Source organism: Syzygium oleosum, unplaced genomic scaffold (assembly GCF_021117445.2).
Source record: "Syzygium oleosum isolate NSW1041296 unplaced genomic scaffold, Sole_v2.1 Sole_v2.01, whole genome shotgun sequence".
NCBI classification, from domain to species: domain Eukaryota; kingdom Viridiplantae; phylum Streptophyta; class Magnoliopsida; order Myrtales; family Myrtaceae; genus Syzygium; species Syzygium oleosum.
In genome coordinates, this window is record NW_026607485.1 from 38,404,626 (window position 1) to 38,420,852 (window position 16,227).

The 16,227-nt window shown below is 40.4% G+C and overlaps 2 protein-coding genes across 6 annotated transcripts; both read right to left on the bottom strand.

Moving 5' to 3' along the window:
• Positions 1-836: 836 nt before the first annotated feature.
• LOC115679721 (uncharacterized) lies at positions 837-7,043 on the bottom strand. 3 transcript variants are annotated; one of them, XM_030603395.2, is made up of 11 exons: positions 6,728-7,043; positions 6,123-6,310; positions 5,951-6,011; positions 5,754-5,802; positions 5,534-5,600; positions 5,377-5,464; positions 4,434-4,552; positions 3,096-3,221; positions 2,427-2,520; positions 1,921-2,075; positions 837-1,526 (listed from the first exon to the last, which is right to left on the bottom strand). In XM_030603395.2, the coding sequence occupies exons 1-11, from the start codon at positions 6,939-6,941 to the stop codon at positions 1,467-1,469; spliced, it is 1,221 nt and encodes a 406-aa protein (XP_030459255.1). In that variant the 5' UTR covers positions 6,942-7,043; the 3' UTR covers positions 837-1,466. The 3 variants fall into 3 exon arrangements, with proteins under 3 accessions (XP_030459255.1, XP_030459263.1, XP_056167671.1); XM_030603403.2 differs by having other exon boundaries at positions 5,534-5,588; positions 6,728-7,042; XM_056311696.1 differs by lacking the exon at positions 3,096-3,221.
• Positions 7,044-7,774: 731 nt separating this feature from the next.
• Positions 7,775-12,100, bottom strand: LOC115679679 (uncharacterized). 3 transcript variants are annotated; one of them, XM_030603341.2, is made up of 11 exons: positions 11,770-12,100; positions 11,042-11,172; positions 10,359-10,495; positions 10,062-10,264; positions 9,708-9,989; positions 9,577-9,635; positions 9,348-9,384; positions 9,172-9,243; positions 8,887-9,037; positions 8,642-8,785; positions 7,775-8,535 (listed from the first exon to the last, which is right to left on the bottom strand). In XM_030603341.2, exons 2-11 carry the CDS (start codon positions 11,157-11,159, stop codon positions 8,116-8,118), a joined length of 1,623 nt encoding a protein of 540 aa, XP_030459201.1. In that variant the 5' UTR covers positions 11,160-11,172; positions 11,770-12,100; the 3' UTR covers positions 7,775-8,115. The 3 variants fall into 3 exon arrangements, with proteins under 3 accessions (XP_030459201.1, XP_030459208.1, XP_056165728.1); XM_030603348.2 differs by lacking the exon at positions 11,770-12,100 and adding an exon at positions 11,284-11,493; XM_056309753.1 differs by lacking the exon at positions 11,770-12,100 and having other exon boundaries at positions 10,062-10,172.
• Between the last annotated feature and the right edge of the window lie 4,127 nt (positions 12,101-16,227).

Sequence of the window (16,227 nt, forward strand, 5' to 3'; positions counted from 1 at the left end):
TAATGTATAATTAGCGATAGATGGGGTCCATGTAGCCTGCAATGGAGGATGGCTGGTGTATATTTGACAATGGCATGTTCCATCCACCACATTTGTCCTTGACTTGATTAAACAACTTAGCCTTAATTATTTGGCAATAAGTTGGTAGGAAGGATGGCTTAATTACAACGTGTGAGCTAGCGAAAGGCATCCGGAAACGGCATGAAGACAAAGGGTTACGTTAACATCTGTGCTGTAGTGAACCTAATCAAATGATATTGGTGGCAAGTCACAGGTGATAAATTGACTTATGGCCTGTAAAAAGAAAGATGAAGTTTGACAAAATTGAATAGAGGATGGTAAAGTCAACTGAATGTGTGTTGAGGAATTTTGGGCTACGCCACGAGTGTTGAAGCACTTGGACCCCGTCACTTTTAGAGCTAGGGATGCTCTTCATCTGCAAAGATAGTGTCGTGAGGACGAAGTTGTGTTGCAATTTACAGCGATTAATGTGTGAGAAATCAATTATCAAGTTCTCTTGGCGCGCCATGTCACGTTACTGCCAACTTGTACGTCAACGGTCATTACAATTTGTTTCTTTTGGCTAAGTAACTGGCCTGGTCACTACAATTTATACATGGTAAAACGGAATGTTGCAACGACAATCCATCTTATATTTGAGAACATAGATTGTCATGTTGCTCATACTGTGATGCTTTGATGAAGACAAAAGTGAGGAGATCATGTGGTTATGACTTATAAATCATATGGAATATGAGGGCAAGACCCAAGTCTGTTTTACTAGCTAACATGATTCACCAACAAATGTATCGTTTACTGTTGTGCGCGCGTGTTGAAAATGACTTATTTCCTTGCACAATGCCTCTTTCTGTTTTTTCAAAGAACCAAGACTAATCATCGAATTTGAAAGTGCAACAACCATCAGTGACAACAACATTTCTCGCCAGTGATGACATACTATATACATTCGACACGGATGTGACAACATAAATCAGTTAAGTTCGTCCCCAAATAGATCTAGCTGGTTATGAGAAACCAGTGCGTCCGAAAACATGTTGGCTAAACTCGATGATGTTTTGGCAATCCCACATTTTACTTGTCGCCTTCCCTTCTATTGAGTCACTCCATTTCTATTTTCAAACAAGCTAACTGCTTCTAAGATATGCCACTGCCCCCACATGAAAACGCTGCAACTAATGTGTTGAACCACCCAAGTATGACTTAGTATGCTCATAACCACAAAGGTCAACACCAACTGTCAAGCAAGGAATCACACACATTACTGGAAAAGTCACTGCCTTGAAAAATTAAAATTTTTGTTAACAATAATGTGAATGATCTGATAAGACTTTTGAGCTCCTTCTGCGAGGAAACAAAATGATGTACAGATAATGCCACTCAGAACTACCTAATAGCATACAAACACTAAGTTAAGGATCTGGCCAGTGAGATCTCCACAGATCAACTCAGTGCTTCCATCCTTTCATGTGACCATCCTTCACATATGGCTCTAGAAATCCAATGAACTGAGAGCAAGCAGCCAGATAATGTCAGTACTAAAAGCTCCAGGCCATTGTCGTGAACAAAAGTGTCGCAGCTTCTGCATTAAATATGAGATTTAAATAAAAAGAAAATGTCCTTTTGTTTCTTGTTTCCTGTCCTAGGGCTTTCACTGGCCTATTCCGTGTCAACATTGCAGAGGACAAGGATCATAAGGATGTGGGCACGTCTTTTACCGTATTATTCAAGTCCATTTCACTTATTCTTCCGGTCCGCTGACAGGATTGTCAATGTAATTTTCAGAAATGCAAATGATACTGCTGCAATCTATCCGAGCAGGTTTAAAATAATTGACGCATATATTTGCACAACCAGTAAAAGGGATCATCATAACTAGAAATGTTTGCTCAAGGCGTGTACCTTAGCGCCATCCTCTGACCACCGTGCACCATAACCGCTAACATCCCTTATCTCAAACACAACTCCATGTGGTGGAACAGCATGCAAATTCTGCCATTGACAGGTTGCAACTAAGCGGCTGATTACATCCTTTGCTAGATTATTTTTACATAAATCTGAAGAAAAAAGCTCAGAGATCAGTAACGAATGAAGCAATGGTCAGGAGGAAATTGTAAGCTGATCATTTTGAGAGGTAGGTGATCACAGACGTGCTTAAATTCCACGACAATATGATTTCTGTTTTGAGGTAACTAATTACTTGATGTGCACTGGAAAGTTTATATTTCAGCTTTTAAACAACCAAATTATTCTTCTTCAACAGAAATGTTTTGAGGGCACATAGATGAAGTTAACTAATAGAGTTTATGTTCAGAAACCAGAGTTTGCCAGGAAAATATCATTACAGCTGGAGTGGAAAAAGTCAATTCGGCAGCAATAAAGCATGAGAAGCAAGCCGAAATTCTCACCGCTCCCTATGAAATTCCCCCAATACTTGTCACTACTCCTATTGACATGCTTTGCCAAAGCCCTGGCTCCATCAGTTAAGGTGCTACCTTTAACCTCGTATGGTAAAGGAGAAAGCTCTTCAGAAGATCAAATTCAACGAATTTCTACTTGATAAAAAAGGCCTTGTAATTATTCAGCAGAGCAACGTAGAACACTTGAATGAGACATTATAAAGTAATATATGTACATAAGGTAGAAATTTCACATTAACCTCATGTGATTTGTTTACCATACACCTACATGTAATATTCATCTACTTGAAATTATGTCGTTTGATCAGCATCTTGCAAATCTCTCACTACACAGCAGAAAAGGAATTATATTCTACCAAACGAATGGATTTTATCCATGAAATCATGGAAGAAATATAGTACTCATTAAAATATAATTAGTGACCTCATGAATCCCTGCGGTAAGTACAATTAAATTATATCTAGGGACCCCACTAGCAGATCCTAGCTTTCAGGCCTCTGTTTAAGTCTCTAGAAACATATATAGGACGGAGTAAGCATTATGAGCAAAGCGAAAGTCCCATTACATGTCAAATCCTGCCTGACCTTATTCATCGAAAAGCTGTACTCTAAACAGGACAGGTAAAAGAGACAAAAGTCAGAGCACCATAATCATACATTTGGATTGTAAGGCAGCTGAAATGCGGACAGCAGAGCAGATCTAGGTGGAGGAAGTGACTCAGGAACTGTCCCCGCAATATGAACGAGACCTAGAAGTTTTTGAACACCCTTAGAAGTCAATCCCTGTGTCAAGACAATTACATCATTACCAATTTTGGCACCAAAATGCTCTAAGTTTGTATATCATAAGGGAGACAGATGTAAGATCTGGAGATTTCCATCACCAGCTTCCAATAAAGTATAGAAATACAAGGATTGTAGTCATACACACTCATGTCAAGTCAAAGGGCTAGTGACATCTGAAAAGATTGCCCGTCAACAGAAGTGTAAAGTGATAATGATATTATACATTTGACGATCTATTCCAGAATCACATCACAAGATCGATGAACAATTGAAATGAATTTGATGATGTATTGTCGCTATTTAATATAAAATGTGAAGTGCAGAATCCGTCTTCCTCAACCATGAACGCCCAAGAATGAACTACAAGTCCACAAAAGAAAACCCACGGTTGGATGTACAATCCAGATAATTGAAGGATGGTTCTACAACTTCGCCGATGGTTGTGAAAAATTGCATCAAAAGATCTGGTCATCAGTATATTATGAATGACTAAATCAAATTCTTGGACAGAAGCCAGCATTTCTTGGACTGAAGCCCAGCATTATGAATGATCCACCTAAGCCATGGTCTGCTGCAAGGGATATTTCAAGACCAACAGACTATTTAATAGATGAACTTGCGTGCTTCCTCAGGAATCAATTTGTCTAGTTGATCCTTCAAAAAGGTTATTTAGGAGGGTGAATAGGTTTAGCTGCATTAATGCATCACGAACTTTGGATTTTTGGATTCTTATTTTGGCTAACTAATGAGTTGCATATTCTTTGGCTTGTCCTCATCGGTGGGGCTGAATTTCAAAATCTTTCTGGGCTTTTTTTTTCCTCTTCAATAGTTTGTTTTATCTTTGTAAACATAAAAAAGTATTATTAAGAAAGTACCAGGAGGCACAGCTCCCATACAAAACAGCCTCAGATTTAAAGCCACCTATCCGCAAAGATATGGATAAAAGACCATTTCTAAAATATCCAACAAACTATGAGTATGAAATCGAACTCCGCACTATGCCCAAGGTGAAGGATGTATAACCAATTGTGCCCAGGAGAAACGCAAGACGATCTAGCTCCTTGAAATGCGCTCTAGTTTCTTTCTCTTCAAATGAACCAAAAGACAAGAAAGGTATTATCTAAGCAACTCTCTTCTTTCCAACACAAGAATTAATGGTACCTCTCCAAGCCCAAATTGACAATGCAAGACCAAAGCAAATTTACTTACAGAAATTATTCTAGCCAAAGAGATGTAGGGCTGATCAACCAATCTGGAGACACCAATTGCAAGAACACCATTAGACTTTTCTTTCTCTTCAGTGTAAAACTTCCTATAAACTTGAACACCTGAAAGTAGCTGCAACACATTATACGCAGCCTAAAAGATAACAGCAAGATCATGTCAAAATGGGGGGTTAATACTTAGTCCCCCAAAACAAGTCATACAATTGTCTTTCTCATGAAACATCACAAAAAGAGCATGAATTATTCCATAAGAACTCTCTATTTATCCCACGTCAACAACACCGAAATATACAATTTGTTCAGAAGCAAAATATTCAAAGGTAGACTCTCATTAGAATTTTTAGATGGGTATTAAGTGATAGATCATGTTTCTTAACCTCTCATTTTGTCATACTAGATGAACAAGAACGACTTTTAGTTTACTAAATTACAGTAAAATAATGAGCGACTTCTGCATATTATTCGTTGACAGACATTTGGCACAGCAATCCTGCATTTTGATCACTGGTAGAGTAAATACTGTCACTGCATACTATCCAGTCAGGGAACTTGATGAATCACTGAGGTGCCAAATTGGTGTCTAGATACTTCCATGAAATTGAACCGTAACATGTGACAAAAGACTAAAAAGACATGCATACCAGTGGAAGAATTCGATTTGTATATATGTATATCACTGCCTTGCTGAAGACACCTAGCACCAGTTCAATCTCCAACTCATTGGCCATTTCTCCTTTTTCAATTAGGAAACTGGTCATGGGATGTACTTTAAACTCCAGTGCCACAACGGCAACGGAAATAGTGTCAAGCATCGGCATGGGGAATAGGCACTTAATTCCAACAAATGCAGAAGACACGCAAAAACCGCAAGGCAAAGCAGAAGACATCAGGATATAGGAGGTGAAAATCCAATTGCAGTCTAGTACCTTCATCGACCGAATTAACACCAGGAAGAACTTTACTCAGACTTTCTGCACCCAACATCTCAAAAAAGGAAGCATACCAATGAACATCCTGCAACTTAAAATGTTATAGACGTGTTGCCCAAAGTACCATGACTGTACGTTCACAAAAGATCATCACCTGAACCTCAAGAACCAAACATTTGTTGAACAGAATCAAGTCCGCTGACACAATGCTGAAGATATAGCTATGTAAGCAACTCAAAGATGTTAATTCGCCCAAACACATGATTAAAAGGCAGAACAGAAAACACAGCTACACATTGGAAAAAACAACAAAAGAAAGGCTAACGCCAAGAATACCCTTGTTAATATCCATGTCCATAAGAAATTACACATACCGTTTATAATTTCCATGAGCACACCTTCCTTCAATTGTTTTCAGCCCATCTGAAAATAATATCAAATTCATGATAAAGAAAGGCACTCCTAATGCATCATTATTCCGGGTTTACTTGGGAATATACAACTATAACAACAATGTGATCATAGAAATGATACAGTTTTTTAAAGGCAAGAATTAGAGTTGGAAGGGCACCTCTAAGTTGAGTAAAATAAGGCTCCTGCGCATGAAGTTCAAATTTTATGCTCTTCAAAATCTGTAGATATACAGCATTAGATCAGTACAAAAGGATTAGATTCCGACTCTGGCCTTGAGACATATCTTTGATACAAAATAGTAACTCCCAACGCATGAAAAAGATGCGTACATTCAGCAATTCAGCTCCCTTGCATGAAATCAATTGGTCTAGCACTTCCTTATCGTGTATGTCATCCTCTTGATTAAACCATGCTGGTGACTCGTGCCTCGGAAATGACACTCCAGATGATATAGCTTCCTCCAAAGCTGAAGCTAGACGCTTGTATAAAGGATATGCAGGCACACCTTGACAGCTTTCTGCATAATGTCGATTCCACAGATTAAAAAAAAAAAAAAAACTGATTCTGCCGAAGATACGAGCGTACCCATAAACCATGTTACAGTGGACGTGGAAACAAATTCAGCACTTTTTTACAAGACATTGCATGAGTCTCACTATTATAAATGAAGTCTCTTCCATTCTGATTCAGAGGAGAGAGGATGCTCATGGTCCTCAAGCGGGTGTCTTTTTTTTCAACCTTTTCTGCTGCACTGTCAACTTTTACATATTCAACTTTCATCTAAGGGTAAGATTTATCAAATCTTGAACAGCCAAACACCTAAAGATTGAAACTTCAACATTCTCTTCATCAACTTCTGCAACACCGGCCACGACGAAGGCCATCGAGGGAAGCGAGCGCGATCAAAACCAAAAGCGATAGCGTGAATCGGCACCTGAGGAAGGAGACGGCGACGACGAAGGGTGGTGATCGTGCGGTGGGTCGTCTCTGAGAAGAGCGGAGCAGAACTCCACGGAGAGGCCGAGATCGAAAGCGAGGTTCAGGGTCCCGTCGACGCGAGACTGGAGGGTGAACCTCAAGAGCTCGGCGATGCAGTGTCTCAGCTCCACTGGGCTCGATCCTGGCGACGACGCTCCTGAGCTCGCCATTTCTGCACTGCAACTGCTGCACCAGAGAGAACCCAGAGAAGCACTAAGCTCTCCAGGTTCCACGGGAAAATCGGTCAAAACGTATTACGGCTTACTGTACCTTTTGCCAAATTCAATCATAAACATCTTTCCTCATTTTGTCAATTGAATTCACATACGTGACGCAAGAAATTTTTAAGAATATATTTTTATTCTTTTTTCCATTTTTTTTCTTTCTCCTTTGCCCTTTTTTCGGTGACCGGTGATGCAAGGATCATCATCACCACAGGCGAGGGTCAGTCGTCGTCGCCACAGGCGAGGGCGGGGCTCGCCTTCCTCGTCAAGGGTCAGCCTCGCCCAAGCTAGATCTGGCAAGGCCGCTCACCCATGCCCAGTCGGGCCTTGCCTATGGCGGGCGACGGCAATCTTCGCCCAAGCAAGGCCCGTCCGCCTGGTCATAGCCAGTGACTGGTGACTGGTAAAAAGAAGGAAAAAAAAATCATATGGATAATAAAAAAAATTTTAAAAAATTAAAATATTATTGTTGTCCAGGCATATGATGTTGAAATTAATCATTGCCACCACGGAACGAAAAACACTGAATTATATCTTGGATTATTGCTCTAAATTTGATAATTTATGTGGATCTGATTTTTCCGGACCATATTCGTAGCTGATTTCCATATATACGTCGTCGGCGTCGATTTTGCCAGAGCCGAAGACCGAGAAATTTCGATGGACTGTTTTACGAGATAGGACTTGGTTGTAAAAATGAAGGGAAGTAAGATACATAACTAGAGAAAGTCAAAATTCAATGAAATGAAACCAATGTTCATCTTGACAAATTCCATTGCTTTCCAATTGCTTATAAAATGTAAAATTACATTTGAATTCTATGGCGGGGTTGAATCCCCTGATCGACATTTTCCCTATATTTTCTTTAAAGAAAAACAAAGAAAAAAAGATCATATTTCCCTATCTAAAAGAATTCAAGTCTTTGCTCATGCTTCTTTCCTGGGGAGATACCAGCGACTGTTCACCTCGAAGCTGTGTAACAGTCTCGGATCTCTCTCTCTCTATCTCTCTATACAGTTGACATGCTTAATCCTATAACCCGGGTTCTCGGAATTCGCTTGCGCGTTTCCATTCCGACATTTCCTGCCCGAAAAATCGAACTACGAATTCCAAACATTCCCTAGACAGAGCCATATTCGACATTGTCCTGGAATTCTTTAGTTTTCACAGGTTCCTGCGGATCCGGTGCTGTGGAGTGAGGCTTCACCGAACCGTTGGGATGTCGATGTTCCTCATCCTGGATCGCCTTTGCGGTCCATATCAGAACCAAGAACATCATGATCACCGAAAGGAACGCAAGGGATGCCCAGACCATCCGGGCGTACCTATTTAGCGGCCCGCAATGTTTGGTTAGGATCTGTGAGAATGCGTCTTTCACCGATTGGCATTCAATCAGGCTCTCCATGCCCGGGTAAGCATCTAGCAGGCTCTGGATTGAGCTCGTGTAGGCCTCGACCATCTTGTACTTGCTGGCGGATAAGTACTGGCTGCCGGCGCAGTTACCATCATTGGGGTCAGAACAAGTGAAAATCTTCAATACCTTCATGGGGACCGGGAAAAATAAAAGAATCAGAGAAATCCATAGTCATGGACAGCGGAATGTCCAAGTTTCCAAGCATATATGCCTAGTGTAACACTGCGCATACCTTTGGGATGTCTCCTATTCGAATTGAGTTGCCAGGGCATTTATCCGGCTGGTACTCATATTCGGGTGGTGGCGAGAACGGGTTGCAGACGTACATGATATTCGGGAACGATGTCGCCTGAAGATATGATATGTTTGCATTCACCTGTAGGTGCATTTTTTTTTTCAATTTTTAGTTGTAATCTGATGCTTTACATCGACAAAAGGCAGTGTGATCGATTTACTCATGTTGCACAAATTTTGTACCTTGTTGACCATGTCGTAGATTCCTGCACTGACATCCGAGAGAATGGACTTTGCCGAGAGCAGTTCGTCACAGGGGAGGATTGAGCTCAAGCTGTTGTTGTTCGGATCTTGTTGGAAGTCGTCCAGAACTGTGCATGTATCGCTCGAGAACCTGCACAAGAAAGAGGAAATTCTCTCAATATGTTGCTGCACTATAGGAAGAACCTCTACTTCGTTTTTCATTTCAATTTTGTGATAAGAGAAGGTCATATACGAGAAGCGCCATAATAACTCGGAGCGCATTACTTGTTTAAGAAGAAATACAACCCGAAGAAGATCCAGCAGAGGACTGTCAATAGCCAACATAATGCAATCAACCTGTCCAGAGAAAAGAAGAGGAAAGCCACATTTTTTAGATCCACGAGGATCTTTCAAGCATACACAGGGAATGGCTGTTTGATGTCGGATAGCCAATTTCTTACCAGTAAAGCAGCCGCCGTAGTCTTAAAAACCCAGAAACTGCATCAAGAGGGATGAAATGAAACCATGATCAGTTAATACTCTTTCATGGGGTAAGAAGAACTGTAATAGTCAGATTTTCATCGGATTCCAATTTTCGTTTTGATCGATTTAAGGCAAGATTTATGTTTTCATCAGAAGATTCAAACTCGATTGTCAAAGACATAAGCTTGTGAGACCTTGACTGTGTACCTGACAGAGCTATAACCGCGACCAAGTTCAAGCATATGGTCACTGTGGTTACTATGTACCTGTAAACAGAACAAGCTTGTCACAAAATGGCTTCGGAAGATCTGGGGAAGACAGAAGTTGGGATTACTTACACTATCTCTAAGCCCTTGTCGATCAATCGCCGGTTCTTCCTAGCCTGTCTTCGGATATCGGCAGCCTCAGAGTCCAGTTTCTCGGACGTGGTCGTGAGGAAGCTAGAGGTATATGCACTTCCGTTAGACACTTCTAAAGTGTCCTTGATGTCCCTCATCGCTCCTGTGGTGTTGTGTATCTTTTCTGATGCATCGTCTGCTGTATCGATGATTATGCTCACTACAGTCTTCGCCCTTGAATGGAATTTAGCATTGGCCCCAAGCACTAACCCGACCGCCACTCTGCACAAATTCGGATTCATGAATTCCAGATTCATTCTAACAAAAAATTGTTGTGCTTTTCATGCGACTTACATTGCTAAGACCATGTAGACGAAGGCAATTAGAACAGGCCACAAAGGGCATAGCTTGTGGCACTGTGATCTCTTCTGAAGTTCTCTGCAATTTTCTGCACTCCCACGTAATCTGACCAAAAGCGTGTAAAACCCAAATGCTACTCCAATCAGAAGCCACAACATTGCGATAGTGTATCCATAAACTCCGGTAAATATTGTCGACTGCATGTGTAAGGACCAAATTGTCGTCAGCACCACATTTATGGCAAGCGCATGTGAGAGAGAGAGACAGAGAGACAGAGACAGAGAGGCTTACACTCCAATAGTGCTTGTTGGTGAGGTTATATCCTCCTCTATATTTCTTGAAATTGTCAAGCGGATCAACTCTATCGGTGTTGTCACCCGAGTACTTTGAGGTATCAGAAGCATTGTCAACCTGAAGGAGACGTCTCCCTGAGAAGAAAAACAGAAAGTTTTGAACATAGAAATGTTGCCTGTGCTGGAGATTCCAAAAAACAAAGAGATGATACCAATTTACACAATCATTTAAATGAAATCAACTCAAGTTGGCACGGAAATGGAAAACTTTGGAGCTAAAGAATTCACGACACTGAATATCGAGAAATTTCTTGTAACTTGGTTTTGCACATATCTGCCACTCAATTTGCTGTTTGGTTCATATTTACAAAGGGATAGGGATGGTAACTCAGTGGGATGTGCACTGTGGATCGCTTACGCCGCCCTCCACTGGTGTTTCACTCACCTCATGCCTGTACCTGCCAGTCGTCCAATTCCTAGGCCCCGAGCGGGGCATTATATCTACACAGGACAGGTCAAGGACTCGACGCCTCGCGCCCCCTCTCTCTCTCTTGCTCTCTCTCTGGCCAAAACTTTTTTTTCCAAGCCAATAACATGGAGAGAAGAACTCTTTATTTCATTGGTATTCCTTATTACCGATAACAGAGTTGAAAAGGCACATGTTGATCGGTGATCACTCACCTGGTGCACGACCGTGAGATGACAATGTGTTCTCTGCAATAACTTTCCAGCCGACTCCGAAGATCACGATCAGCAAAAGAATAGGGAGGACAGCTTGTCTGCGACTTCTGGTGCCCATTCCTACTTGAAACCTGTGAAAACAGAAGATAAACAACAAACCATGAAGATTGCCTACAGAAATCTCACAACTCTCATGTTAACAAAATCCAATGTGGGCTATCACTCCATAACAAATCCTTTACCCATAAAAGAAAAAAACTCGTATCAATTCCTCTAGGAATGATCATTCCATGCAGACTCTGTAACAAAAGTTCATCGGTGAAAGAGAGAGAGAGAGAGAGAGAGATGGGTTGGGCAAGAGGCTTGAGGTTCATATGTGCAAGTAGAGTTGCAAGCAAGTAAAGCACAAAACTCATGCGTCCAATCTTCCAATAAATGGCATCATCCTATCACACCTAAAGGAAAAAAAGTGGAGACATTCAGTTTCAATGTGAAAGATACTGGCATTCGTCTCTTTTTGGGCTTTATAAATCAATGACAAACCAAGGATGCCTTTCCTAAAAGCAGATAAATTCTTCCTGTTGCTACCAGATTGTTCCCACATGGACACGAAGGCTTCGCCTTTCTTTTCCATTTCGTTTTTTTCTTTGGTTTGGAGATTCTTGAAACAAGGACTTGGAATGAGGATGAATGTGATCATTCAATGAACTGATTGAAATATTACTAACCAGAGCTGAAAAAAAGAGCGGACGGATTTCTCAACATCCAAAGCAACGCGAAAAGCCGGCAAAACTATATCCGTTCAGAGTCGGGTTCTCTGCATCTTCTTCGAGAATAATCCTCTGTTCTTGATCAGCTTCACCTTCTTCTTAATCTACAGCATAACGCCCTCGAAATCAGCAGCAAAATCTCGTTGTCCGTCTCCAGTCTCGACATGTTCATACGTGAAGAGAGGCATCTATATATCAGCCCCCCCACCGTGACTCAAGGCTGTCCGAATCCAATCCTAATTCCAATTCTTCTGCAACTTATATAATGATAAAACAGAGAGAGAGGTGGACCCAAGTCAATAATCTCAACCGAAACACCGTCAAAAAAACTCCCACTTCTTTTTGTTAAGTTATAAAATGAATCCCGTTTCCTTTTATAATGGTTTAATAACTTAGAGATCTCGGGTTCGAATCCTTTTACCTTTTTCATCAATTTATATACTTTTTACGTTCGGTCACCCGTGTGGCACAATTAGTTTGCCGCCGGGCCCCAAAAGTAGACGGTCGCGCGCTCAACTTTAGACATACATCAGATGAATGTCATTCGTGTAGGTCTCTCTTTTCTCCTTTTTTCATTTCTCGTTTTTCAATCACACGACGTCGACTCGAATTCGGAAGCGGGTCGCCATTCCAGGCAGGGGGGGCGACGAAGGAATTGATAATCAATTTCCCCTTCAATACTTCAGGACCAACGAAACGTGTCAAACACTTCTTTTTATTTGTGTAGACGGAGAGTGGTTTGTTTTTCCCAAACTTAATCCAATTCTCCACAGCAACAACAACTCCAAGGTTTTGTGAAGTCCAACCGAAGGAGGCATCCATTCGACTGCAATGATGCCATTTCATGTCTGAAAACGATGCAGTCTAATTCCAACTAAACTTCGACCAAAAAAAAATAAAATTCCAACTAAAACTGCCCATGCTGCAGATTCCACCGCACTTCTGGTCAAAAAAAATCAAATTATTAAATATAGGGAATTCCTAGTCAAAGCTTATGACTTTATGCCGTTCTTCCGTCTTCGTTCCCGAGTTCTGTGACGAATTTTTCAACGTGGAGATCACGAGTCTTCACGTCTCGAATCAGAGCACGAATTGCTGAGAAAAATGACGACAGAAGATGGGAAAAACAGGGGAGAAATAGCAGAGTGAATTGGACACGGTTTCTCTGGCTTTTGGGAAAGCAGGAGAGAGTCAAAAAGAGACCACAAAAATTGAGACAAAACCCACTTTTGGTCGTTGATGTCCGTCGTTAATTACAAGTATCTCGTGCTTAATTAGTCCATGGTCAATAGTTTGCTACTTTATACACGAATACATTTCGTGCTTCTAGACGTACCCTTTTTATTTTATCCGGAGAAACACCATAAAAAATCCGGAAACCGTGCCCGCTATAACATCAATACCTCAAACTTTTTTTTTTTTTTGCATCACCAGAACCTTGAACTTGTACTGACTTGCCAAAGAACATAATTTAGGGTTTTCAGCAATACGAAAGAAAGTTTGGATATAGACGTCATAGTGGGTATAATTTAGAGTTTTTAAATGGAATTACCTTATTTTTTTAACACGTTACGACCTACCTAATTCAAAATATGATTTCGTCGATTATTACGAGAATGGGTTTATAATAAACGAGTAACAAGAATCTGAAAGAGAGAAAACATAAAGTGGAAAGAAACTAACGAGGCTAATAGCTGGTAACGACGATTTATATTATCTCATCTAAAATCGGCAATTGAGGCACTTATCCTACGATAAATAAGTTGTCAATTTTAGTATTTTAGGGATTTTCTTTTCCAAAGGGAGATAGAAAATCTAATGCATTATCAGTAAAATAGAAATAAAAGGAAAGCCAAATTATAATTAATTAAGGAAGCCTCTACGTGGAAGGTGAGCGTATAGCCTAACTACTACACATGCAATTGGCACAACATTTTGCCGCCAAACATCAAGAGGTGGGGCCCATCAATTATACTCCTAACTATGCCTATGAATAACTTCGATTAGGAAAACTTTAGTGGTCCAATTTTTTTTTTTTAAAGATAAAGACACTATCGTTGTCACATTCACACCATGATTCGATTAAGGTTAACAAATGTGACTATGTAGGCAAAATTTTTGTAATTTCATTTTCTATTGGGTGGCAAAAATTTGAGCTATAGCTATAGGTTTTTGGCATGTGAGGTTGAGATCGTTTGAGAAAAATTTGTCATTGATTAGGCCTACTCGTTCGTGTCCGATCGACGTCCTAAATTTGAGCGCGCGGTCCTTCGCTAAAGAAAATTGAACTATACTAAACGAGGTTACACAATTTCGTACACATCTCGATTACTCTATTTCACAAGGATATATACCAGAGTAGTCCTAAGCCCTATTATACGGATGTCAACTTCCTAAACTTTCCTATTTGACCAATGTAGTTTAGAATTTTTTGTATGAAATTTCAGTGTAGTCCTTGGGTCGAACTTTGGCTTGGAATCACCGACATAGTATCCAGTCATCGCCGACCGTCCTACGTGGCGAACTAACGTGGACAACTTCACTCGAAATGACGCAATGCATGGACTACAACATAAGCAATTGGTTGAAAGATTACATTAAACTTTCGTACAAAAATTTAGAATATGTCGATAAGATTGGAAAGTTTAGAATTGAATTGTCATTTGTACAATAAGTTTAACTCAACATGCAATTGCTCCACTTCGACTTTTGGTGGGCTAGTCGGGACCAAGAAAACAAGAGACTTGACTATTCGAGCTGGTAGCTGCCCAAGTTGTGTTGCCAATTTTTCTCCCCAGGAATTTATTGCTCGGGAAAATTATGGATAAAATTAGAGACAATTGGTGTCAGCCATAATTAGTTGAAAGATATATTTTTGTTGCTCTCTTTCATATATAATTTTCTCAGAACATGAAATTTTATTTTTTTCCGAGTACAACTCAATTGAGTTAAACATATCGAATTGGGGCTCGTGCAATTAATAGCAACATGAGTAATTAATTGCGCGCATCAAGCTGTTGGAAATTGGAGCAGAAAGTCCAATTAACACCATCATGATTACCCAAATCTATGTCCAGCTAATGGTCAAGCGAAGATAAATTAACTAATTTTTTTTTTCTGTTTAAAAGATGAATTAATTCATAATTCCATGTATAATTACCAAAAGATATCCAAAATCTGCAATTTTTTTCTCATTTTTACGGTAGAAATTTTGGTGTGTAGTGGGTAGAGTGTAGCATAGCCAACCTTTCTTCCTTACGGATTAAGGAAACAAGCAAGAAAAGGGAGAAGCTTCCTTTTCCCCAGGCTGCTAAAAAGTAAGAAGCCAAGCACTATCTTATGAAAAAGAGAAAGAGCAAAAGGAAAAAGAAAAGTAGACAGCAGCCCACGAGAAATTCTTGTTAGAAGATGACAGGAGTTAGATTGATCCGCCTAATTGTGTTTACCGTTGACCACAAAGGGCTTTTTTGTTGTTTGATAGTTTGACTCTTGAGCTCAGTTCTTACAATCTGACCATTGTCATTGCCCATATTGACCTTAACTTTATACCACAGCAGCTTAATTGATATATGCTTGACCTGAAAATTAGGTAATTATGCATAGACATGACAAGAGTAGTTACGTATGTGTCACATCCCGAATCCTCCTAGAATAGAGGAGTGACACGGCCGTTTTTTCTCTCAAAGGACGCAGCTTCTAACGACCCAAATCCAACTCTCAAAAGTCCCCGTTGAAATCGCTCTCGCTCTACGGCCACTAACTAAGGAACTTGACAAGATTGGAAAGGAAAGATATGTGACATTTATGGTATCAGAGCGAGACCCCCAGCATTAGGTGTGTGGTTCGGGGATGAACCAGGCGGAAGTTAATGGGCATGTAACAACTCGGTTCGACGAGGGCGGGGAGTGATTACCAGGGCCAGAGGGCTTGGACAAGGAGTGGCTCCCGACAGAATTTTAGGATGACGAAGTGAGCAGGAATAAACTAAATTGTGCACAAAACAAGAGGAGAGCGAATATGAGAGATGTGTGTGTGTGTGTGAAAAATGGAATTAACTCATGGATGCGCCTTTTGACGTAACGGCAAGTTTTGTTTTGGAACTCTAAAATTAAGCAAGCCTAGGCTAGAGCACTATCATGATGAGTGACCTTTTGGGAAAGTGCCTACTTATATGCCAAAAGACAAAACTGTGAGACTTGATATGGGAGTGAGTTAATCCAGCAATGTTACAGTATAAACTCGGGTAATTTAGGAAGTCTAAAAGTGAGAAAGAGAGATAGAAACTAGAAAGTAAAATGGTTATTTATGAAATGCGTAGGCATGAGAGAAAGAGAGGGAGGGTTGGGGATCTACGGGTGAGACGAAATAATGTTTTGGCTTAATAATATACACGCATTGAGTGTATGCAAAAAGAAA